At 40.4% G+C, this 10,492-nt stretch overlaps 1 protein-coding gene across 2 annotated transcripts in view; it reads right to left on the bottom strand.

Annotated features, from left to right (window-relative positions):
* Positions 1 to 1,382: 1,382 nt before the first annotated feature.
* Positions 1,383 to 10,492, bottom strand: part of LOC103539999 (histone H2B type 2-F-like) — a 35,057-nt gene continuing 25,947 nt past the window's right edge. The window contains exons 2-3 of one of the 2 annotated variants that reach the window (XM_008506497.2): positions 4,377 to 4,487; positions 1,383 to 1,504 (exon numbers count right to left, since the gene is read on the bottom strand). In XM_008506497.2, the coding sequence (XP_008504719.1) occupies positions 4,424 to 4,487 (64 nt within the window). In that variant the 3' untranslated portion in view covers positions 1,383 to 1,504; positions 4,377 to 4,423. The remainder of the gene's footprint in view (positions 1,505 to 4,376; positions 4,488 to 10,492) is intronic. The other variant, XR_011536560.1, reaches the window with a different exon arrangement.

The raw sequence follows: 10,492 nt of genomic DNA, 5'->3' as shown, positions 1-10,492 counted from the left end.
GAGAGAATGGTAGCTTGGACACACATGGTGGCAGTGGAAGTGTTGAGAATTGGTCACCTTTGGAATATATTTTGCAGGAAGTGCCAAAAAAGCTTGCTGATTGATTAGATGTAGGGAATGTGGGAAAGAGAGGAATCAGGAACAACTCCTAGATTTGGGGCCTGAGCAATAAACTAATTTCATTGACTGAGCTGAGAAAGAGCAAGCTGGTGGAGCAGGAGAGAGAGGAGTAGCAAGAAGCAAAAGTCCTGTCTTAGACATTAAAATTCCTATTGGACATTTAAGTGTAACTGTTGGAAAAGCAATGGATATATGAGTGGAGCTCAGGGAAGAATCCTGAAGTAGAGGTAAAAATATGAGAATCATCATATATATGTGGTATTTAGAGCCATGGGATTAGAAGAGACAATGTGAGCAAAAAGTACAGATAGACAACAGAAAAGGGTCTAGGGCTGAACCCTGGGACATACCAAACCTTAAAGGTTGTGTAGAAGAGTTGGCAGCAAAGGATGTTGACAAGGACTAGCCAAAGAGGGAAGAGAAAAACACAGAAGAAAGGGTCTCAAGAAGGAAAGAGTGATCAACTGTGTCAGATTCTCCTGAGAAGACTGTTGGATGTGGAGCGGGCCTGCATTAAGTCTGCAGATCTCTGTGGGGCTGGGGGCTGGGGGACATGCTGACGTTACAATACTGACTTGTCCGATTCTTGAATGTGGCATAGCTCTCCTTTTTTTAAAATGTCATTGTTAGTATCTCTAAACAATGTTATAATTTTCTCTCCAGGAGTCTTGTTCCTCTTTTTGTTAGATTTATTCCTAGGTCCTTCATTTTTGTGAGTTATTGTAAATGGTATTGTTAGAATCTTAAGAAGGGATTGTTACCAATCTCGTAGCTATAATAGTATAAAAACTGAAAGACCCTAAGGGAACTCTATATTAAGCTTGGCAATGGAAAGCAGGATGTCAAAAAAAACACAAAAATTCTAGTAAGTTGAAAATCTGGGTCTCCATGAGGTCTTTTAGGTATAGACTTCTTTGTTAATGCACGCTGCCTGTAAAATGAGAGCCAATAACATTGTATGCTATCCTTCCTTTATTCCTCACTTCTTGGTTTCCAAATAGGGAGTCAACCCCCGAAAGGGTAAGAAGCTCATCTTCCTGCCCTCCCCTTTCATATCCTTATCACACTAAGCATATATCACTCCTTAACCCTTAGACTTAAGATAGAAATGAATAAATCGTGGAGAGGGAGCATGTGGAGAATAACTGTGGAGAAGGGACATATTCTCAAACATGATCTGTGAATTAATGGAAATGAAAAATCTCTAAGAAAGACTAGAAATAATTGGTTTACACATTCTGGAGAAATAAATGCCCCAAATGTGGTGCTCTCTGAGAAGATAATTTAATTTTGAGCAAGCAATGGCATGATCTCCAGAGAAACAGCAACCATCTGGAGTCCGGCTGTGACTTTGAGACCCACTTCTAGAAGGGCAGATAAAGGCCTTGAAGAGAAGAGAGAAGCATTTACGATAGGTTTGTAAGTACCATATCTATTTTAAAAAATAATGACTTTCTAACTTTAATTCAGTCATATCTTGAAATTTCACAGGCTTTGGGCACAATAAACTAGAATTCACATCTTAACCCTACGCTTAATAGCTCCTTGAATTGCAGTGTTTTATTCCAACTATCTCTTATTCCACTTTCAAATGTGTATTGAGGCACATAATAACTAACCTTTATGGATTATTTTTATGTAGCAAGCACTTTTATTTGCCTTCGTTGGGGTTGTTTCACTTAATAATATTTGTCGCTGTCATTGCCTCATAATATAAGTAAGTTGGCTTTGAATCTTTTTCCATTATCTTGATCAATTTATATAATATAAATATTGTCTTTTCCTTCCACGTCTGGTAAAACTGTGTGGGCATGGTGCTGTTTTTAAGGGTAAATCTTTACCCATCTTTTCAGTTTCTCCTATAGCTGTTTTGAATTCAGAGAGTCTACTTTTCTTAGGGAAAATCTGATAATTTGTATTGAAAATTAAATATGTTGTCCACATTTACAAATCTATCTGTATCAAAATAGACATAGCATTTTCAATATCTTCTGTATCTAATGTTGCTGATATTGTGTACTTTTTATTTTTCAATATTAAATTTACCAAAGGATTAATCCTTTAATTTCCTTACAAAGAGCCAGATTTTGATTTTATTGATGAATTCTATTTTGGGGGGGTGGAGAAGTATGATATATATTCCATTGATTTCTGCTTTTATCCTAATTTATTCTTTCTACTTTCCTCAGGTTTTGATGTTGCTTTATTAGCTTTTGAGTTAAAAGCTTAACTCGGCTTTGTTTTGTTTTTTAAGATTGGCCCTGAGCTAACATCTGTTGCCAATTTTTTTTTTCTTCTCCTTCTTCTCCGCAAAGTCCCCCAGAACATAGTTGTATATTCTAGATGTAGGTCCTTCTGGTTGTGCTATGTGGGATGCCGCCTCAGCACGGCCTGATGAGCAGTCTGCACCCAGGATCTGACCCGGCAAAACCCTGGGCCACAGAAGCAGAGTGCATGAACTTAACTACTCAGCCATGGGGCTGGCTCTCATCACCTCTATCTAAATGACTCAGTCCTGCTTATAACCCATGTATTATTACTTCCTCCTGCCAGGAAGAATAGTCACAGTTGTTTTGTTTTACTGTATAATCTTTGGGACTCTACTTTTTCCCACTACAAACGATTTGCATATCCTAATTCAGAAAGATTGATCTATTATGCCCCTTTCCCGCCTAATCACAATCATAAATATCATGAAATACACTTCCCTTAGAAAATGAAAAGGTTTCTTACCTTTTTTCTCTAGGCTAGGGATTGAAATTCAAGTTTTACCTTGGTTAACTCTCTTGCTAATCATAAAATTGTGTTCTCTATGCATACTTGCTGTTGCTGAAAAAAATGCACATTTAAGAATAATTTCGGGCCAGCCCCGTGGCCAAGTGGTTAAGTTCGTGTGCTTTGCTTCAGAGGCCCAGGGTTTTGCTGGTTCGGATCCTGGGAGCGGATCTAGCATTGCTCATCAGGCCATGCTGAGGTGGTGCCCCACACAGCAGAACCAGAAGGACCCACAGCTAGAATATACAACTATGTACAGGGGGGCTTTGGGGAGAAGAAGAAGAAGAAGGAAAAAAAAAAGAAAGATTGGCAACAGATGTTAGCTCAGGGCCAATCTTTAAAAAAAAAAAAAGAAGAATTTCTATTACCCAATTCCTTGATATTAATGTGAAAAAAATTATGAAAATCAGAATTCAAACAGTTAAAAAGACATCACAGGAAAAGTCCCCTACAAAGACGCTTAGATAAGCAAAGTCATTCTTATTCAATTTTCATAGTGCAGCAGGGAGACAAGCGAAGAAGCCTAAGAAAACAAGGATATGTTCCCTTACTGGAACTAATCCTTGCTTGGTACATATACAAGTTAACCACTATGCCTTTCTCCTGCTCACTATTCTACATACTATAATATGGTATGGAGACATGAGTAAGTAGACAGGCCAAACTAGGTGAAATATACTTCTCTGGAGAGAAGTTCAAGCAGTTTGAGGCCCAGCCCTAGGACTGAGAATTTTATTAAGAACGCTGGGCCACCTTTGCCCAGGCCTATATCTGTAGTGTGTCTGAACTCTGTTTCACATTCCCTCCTGGCCCAGAGAGTTTTCCTTCTATGCATTTGAAAATGATGATTCCACCAACTAGAAACTAAGACCTACACAAAGCTCAAACATCGCCAACAAACAAGAAAATAAAGCTGATGTCTTTAGGCATCTTCTGTTCCCCTGAATGTTAAAACCACCAATATCAAAAGAGTGATATGGATTTTCCCCTCCCTCCTGGTAATTCATAATTATTGCCTTTGATCATGTGAAGCAACAGAGATAATTTGCTCCTATTTCCTTTCACCAGTCGGCATCCTCCGTTTTTTAACACAAGAATTCCTTCTTCTGGGTGCCTGGTGCTGTTCCAGTCCCCAGACCAACTGAAATCTCCATCTGTCCATCTCTCTGTCTCTCAAAATACTTAATCAATCCCAAGCCACTACCTCTTGACCATCCTTGGGACAGTGGGTCGGCATCCAAGTTTGGATCCTCAAAGGTAAAATACTAAAGACCTGCTCGGGCTCTGTTAGTTCTCAAGCTCTATTTGCTCTCTGTTTCTGGCTTTGGCCAGCTAAAGCAACCCCTTGGATTGGTTGATAGTGATTCTCTCTCGATTTTTGTGCATCCTTTTAGTAGAACCATCTGCAAAATGTCATCTGTCATGTAATGAGTTCTTGGCCAAAGAAAAGAAATCTTGAGGTCTTGGGACTGTCATCTTACGTGTTTGCCACTCCTTGGACTGTGGTTTGAATAAGAAAGTCTTCCTTTTATTCTTGGGGAAACCTTGGTTCCTGAATAGATGACAGGAACAGAAGCTTCATCTTGAAAATACTGAGAGGAAAAACATGAAATACTTGAACAAGCAGAAATGATCAACTCATAACTCATAAACCCAACTCCGACAAGCCCATTTTTTAATTTCTATTTTAAACACTTCCCAAATATTTGCCCATTCTCCTTTTGGTTATAAAGTGTGTCCTTCTCTTTGTTACCTAATGGTGTGCTCTAGATCATCTCTCTTCACTTGGCTTGCTCTTATGTTAAATCCTCAAAATTTGGAAGTTTCAACTCAGAAATCAGAAACAGGAAAGAAATATTTAATGAAAGTATTTCATTTTTTCTGAAAGCATTGATAGAGGAAGTATTGCAAACATCATCTGATTAAAAAAAAGGTATTTGCCAAAAATTATATAGATTTTTTACAGAGCACTAGTAACAGACGCTATAAATAAGGTCTTTTGTTTTCTAATTCATCTTTTCCCTGTTGGGACACATAGCAGACGCTTGAAGTCTCTAGAATCAAAGGCCCAAAATTGTTGAATTGCCTTCTTGGATGGTGTTTTTAGAATAAAGAAGGTCTTACTGCTCTAATGCAAGATGCTCAGGGAGGCGACTCTCAAATCACTGGAAATCTCTTAAAGTGCTACTTTGGGGAAGGGAAGTGTGCTCTGGAGGTACAATGGTGCTCATGCAAGTGCCTTCCTAACCATAATAATAACGGGGGAAACGTCGATCAAATATTTACCGTGTTCTAGCTGCTGCACGAAGTGCATTCAGTACCTTATCTCACTTAATCATCACAACAGACCTAGAAGACAGGTTCTATTGTTTTTCTCATTTCACAGAGGAAGAAATTGAGGTTCAGAGGAACAAAGAAATGTCCTCAAGATCATACAGCTTTTAGATGGGGAAGCTGGGGCTCAAAGCTAATGCGCATCCTCACTACAGTGCATTGCATTTTCAGCTAGTATCTTTTAACTTTTATAACTGGTTTGCTGTAAGGGGGTCATGGCCAGAGACCAGGGAGTAGACTGTGACATAATAAGAAATATATGTTTGGTCTCTGCCCCTGGTTCCTGACACAGAGCTCCTAAAACTTGTAACTTCCTGAGTGATAGGAGAGCTAAGAACATCATTGTTCTAATGTTTGGTCTTTGACCCCGGTTCCTGAAACAGAGCTCCTAAATCCCTTGGAATTTCCCAGGCAATGGGAGCATCTTCTGTTCTAGACCCTTGGTGGGCTCCTGGGTAGCTTCAGGATAGGGGCTGGTCACCAGAGAGGCCAAGATATGATTAGAAGCTTGGAACTTTTAGCTCCACTCCCCATCCTCCAGGGAGGAGAGAGGGGCTGGAGATTGACTTAATAATCCATCATGCCTACTCAATGAGGCCTTCACAAAAACCCCTAACCTACAGGGTTTAGAGAGCTTCTGGGGTGGCGAACAGATACACGTGCCAGGAGGGTGGACACTTCAGCTCCACAGGGACAGAAGCTCCTGCACTTGGGACCCTTCCAAACCTTACCCTATGTACATCTTCATTTGGCTGGTCTTGGCTAGCCTTTACTAAATCCTTTATAATAAATTGGTAAATGTTTAAGTGTTTCCCTGAGTTCTGTAAACCAGGATACAAATTATTGAACATGAGGAGGGGGTCATGGGAACCCTTGATTTGTAGCCCAGACTGACAGAAGTGTGGGTAACCAAGAGATCCACTGCTCGTGGTCAGTGGCTGAAGTCGGGAAGTGTTGTGGGACCGAGCCCTTAACCTGTGGGGTCTACACTAACTCCAGGTAGTGTCAGAATTGTTTGGTGTGGAAAATGCACATATCCAGCAGCCAGAAGTATTCAGAGTAGTAGAGGAAACAGAAGTTTTCCTTTACCTTCTTACGGCTTCTGAGTTAGCACAGGCATCTTTAAATGCCCAGCAGCTCCCACTGCGAAGCTCCTACACTGCCTTGTGCACCATGGCGGCTGCACCTGCACCTGGACCTTCACTCTGCATTGTGCTGTTCTCCATTCAGAGGGCCAAACATTTCAAACTCGATCATTTTTCGCTAAATCCAACTCTTAGAGCTTTGCATCTCATAAATACAACCTCAATTCCCTCCCTCCCCCATAAATCCATTCATCTCATAAATATTTACTGAGTGCCCACTGTATTCCAGATACAGTTCTAGATGGTGGGGATAGAGCAGTGAACAAAACAAAGTACTTGCCCTAATAGGACTCATTCTGAGAAGGTAGGAGGAGAGTCAGACAATGCATTGGGGAGAGTACAGTCTAAATTATTGCAACAAATCTTTTAAACACAGCAGCTTAAACAAGATAAAGTTTATTTATCGCTCATGTAATAGTCCAGGGCTAGTAGAGCAGTTCTGCCATCCTCATCATATGGCTTCTGTTTCAGGTCTAATGGGGTTGCCACAGGTCCTGCCATTACATCTGGAACCCAGCCAGAGGATAGGGAAAAAGGGCAAGGGCAGCACATATCCATTCCTTTTTAGGGCACAAACTAGAAGTAATATATATCACGTCCATTCATATCTCATTGGCCCAGAACTTTGTCTTCTAGACAAACCCAGATGCAAGAGAAACTGATAAATTAGCCTTTAATTGAGAAGCCATGCACCCAGAAAGCAGGGAGTTAAAGTAAGCAGGAAAGAATAGTTTTCATAGTTAGCAGTTTCTGATTCATTAATAAATAAAATAGTAAATAAACACATTTGTATTCAGATGGTACAATGAAGAAAATTAAGCAAGGTATGGGAATAAGGAGTACCAAGAAGTGGGAGGAGGGAAAAGAGGTGGGTTTGCTGTCTTACATAAGCTGGTCAAGGAAGGCCTCAGTCATAGGTTGGCAAGGTAACTTTTGAGCAGAAACCCAAAAGAAATGAGGAAGCCAGTCGTGTAAATATCTGAGGGAAGAGCATTTCCAGAAGAGGAAATGGCAAGTACAAAGGCTCTGAGATAGGAGGGCTTTGGTGTATTCAAGGAAGAGCAGGGAGACAAGTGTGAAGAAATGGAGCAAACGAATGGGAGAATGGGAAGAGATGAGGTGGACATGGGCCGTCATAGAATGTAGGCCTTCTCTCTGAAGCCATAGGGGGCTTTCCAGTTGGGCAGGATGGTGTGTGGGTGACATGACCTGACTTATGTTCCAAAAAGTTAATCTAGCTGGTTTGTGGAAAATACAGTGAGAGGGAAGAAGGCAGAAGCAAGGAGACCAGTCCAAAGGCCACTGCAGAAGCAAGGAGACCAGTCTGAAGCCCACTGCAAACATCCAGATGTGGTGGTGGCTTGGAGCTGGAGAGACAGCAGTGCAAATGTTTGGGTGTGGTTGGATGCTGGATATATTTTAAGCCAACAGTATTTTCTGATAAATTGTATTTGGGGTGACTGAAAAAAAGGCTTATTCACTCACCCTATTGTAGTCACAATCAAATTTCTCTCAAGCTAGGACTATAGTGAACAAAGCTTCAGTGACTTTTTTTTTTTTTTGAGGAAGGTTAGCCCTGAGCTAACTGCTGCCAATCCTCCTCTTTTTGCTGAAGAAGACCGGCCCTGAGCTAACATCCGTGCCCATCTTCCTCTACTTCAGCAGTTTTGAGATACTGTGAACCAAGAAAATGTGACTAAATGCTTTGCAGGAAGGAGGGCGGGACAGCCAGAGCTTTTTAATATAATGGCATAAAATAGGCTATGTGAAAAGAAAATTGTTTAAAAGAGATATATTAAACTGAAAGGAAAATATTACAACCTGGATGAGGGGTGCAGAATTAATGACCTCTAGTCACAGAATAAAAATGGAATGATGGAGGATTTCATTTACCAAAATCAGATGTTTAAAGAATTGACAGAAGAGGGTCAGCTCCTTGGTGTAGTGGTTAAGTTCGCCCGCTCTGCTTCGGCGGCCTGGAGTTTGTGGGTTCAGATTGTGGGCATGGACCTACACACTGCTCATCAAGCCATGCTGTGGTGGCATCTCACATACAAAACAGAGGAAGATTGGCACAGAGGATAGCTCAGAGCCAATCTTCCTCACCAAAAAAAAAAAAAAAAAAAAGTTGAAAGAAGTCACAACGAAAATTTGGCAAAACTAAAAATTCCCAGAGGATACTTGATATATTGATCACAAACAAAATTCCAGCTGGACCTCAAGGACTTGGGGAGGAGGGCACCTATACATCCCAATCACCTAGTACAGGGCCTGGTACATGTAAGTCCTCCTCACAGAGCTTTCCTGAACCCTCCAGCCAGAAACAACTTACCACTCCCCTTAAGTCATAGAACATTTCCTTCTTATCCCTCTTTCGGGAATAACATTTTGCCTTGAATTGAAATTATCTTTACACTGGTGTAATCCCTTCTCTTAGATTTATTTATATATTTTTATCCCCTATCTCTTTGCTTTTCTCATATTATATGTTTGACACATATTTGATAATACATGAAAAGAAAACATAGCCTGATTTTATTTTTCAAAAGTTTGTTGATGTTGACATTGTGGGATCTGGAAGCTTTCATCAAGTTTTCTATTTTTGCCAAGTCATATAAGTTCAGCTATAGTTACAAAATGTAGAAGTAATCTTCAGTGTTATCTAGTAATTCCCCAAAACAGTCTTGTTCCTTCCTTGTTAAAGACTGACAATCTTTGATAACTCCTACTTTATCCCACAAAGAGATCACATACTTATTTCCCATCTGTTGTCCTGTGCTTGAATTATAGCTGTCCAAATTCAAATGTGTTAAGTTTGACTTTTAGATAACTTTTAGGAAATGCACCCAGTTTAAAAGTGAGATATTTGTCTAAAAACAATGACAGAGGGTTAAACTATCATCTTTGTAGGTTTCTATACATACCACAATCCATTCACCAATCCTTGAAAAGATGGCTTGACCAAGCTCGATGACGTTTGACCTGACCCAGGGCAAGCCCATTTCTGCGTTTGCAATACTCTCTAGATCTGATCCTTAAAGCTCTTTATGTTAATACCACACACCTTGTGTCTTCTGGAATGCACCTCCCTCCTGGTCCTTGTTTGCAACACTGGAAAAGCAGCACCTTAAACAAGGCTGAAAAACTCCACTCTAATCTCATCGTTTTGGCCACAAAGATACATTGGCCAAAGGGAAGCTGTCAAGTGCACTACTTTATCTGCCCCTTTTGGGATTTTTGAATCTCTAACAGTTGCTATCAATAATTATTAAGGGCAATTAAAAGAGCATTCCTGGTTAAAGGAGCAAGAAAAAATTAGGAAAAACTGGAGAAGAAAGCTTATTGGAGTACTTAAACCTACCATCCTCAGATCAATTTTCTAGTGTGCTATGGACTGGGCAATCAGTCAACGAACTTTTATTGAAAAGCCATTTTATAATAGGCACTGGGATAGCCTTTGTGGAAGATCCCATGAAGTATAAAAAAAAAATGAACCCCGCCCTCTAGTAGAAGACAAACACAAGAAAATGTAAAAACAATGAAAAAGAGATTAAGGAACAAGGCTCCACAGTTCAAAAGCCACACAATTAACTGTGAATAGAACAAAGCCTTAACAGTTAAAAGGAGAAGGACTTCCCTGTGAACTAGAATGGGCTCGGAAGGCTTCAGAGTGAGACTGAGCAAGAGGTTAAAGAACTGGCAGGTTGCTAGGCTTTGAGTGGTCTAGAGAACAACTGAGTGCTACAGCGTAAAAGAATGAGATAACAAAGGCACAATGGAAGAGAACTTAAGATGCATTACAAGAAAGTGAATAGAACATTTTAGCTAAGCTGGAGGCCTGGGGAAAACGAGTAACTGATGAAGGTCAGTTTTGGCCAGATGGTAGAAGGCCTTTAGTTTCAAGATAAGGAGTTGAGGCTTAATACTTTAGTCAGGGGATAATTAATGATAGCTTTTGATTAGGTGAGCCAATCAACAATGCTTTAACAACTTCGAAAGACCATGAGAAACCTGGTCCCTAATCCTCAGAGAGAAGAGAGCCCCTGGACTTCAGGATCCTGGGCAAAGGGGACACCAGATACACTCTCTCATGGCTTGATGGGTAGACACACCACCTG

The sequence above is a fragment of the Equus przewalskii genome, unplaced genomic scaffold (assembly GCF_037783145.1).
Source record: "Equus przewalskii isolate Varuska unplaced genomic scaffold, EquPr2 ChrUn-10, whole genome shotgun sequence".
NCBI lineage: Eukaryota > Metazoa > Chordata > Mammalia > Perissodactyla > Equidae > Equus > Equus przewalskii.
Note: the sequence above shows the minus strand (reverse complement) of the source record. Positions and strands in the feature narration are given on the sequence as shown.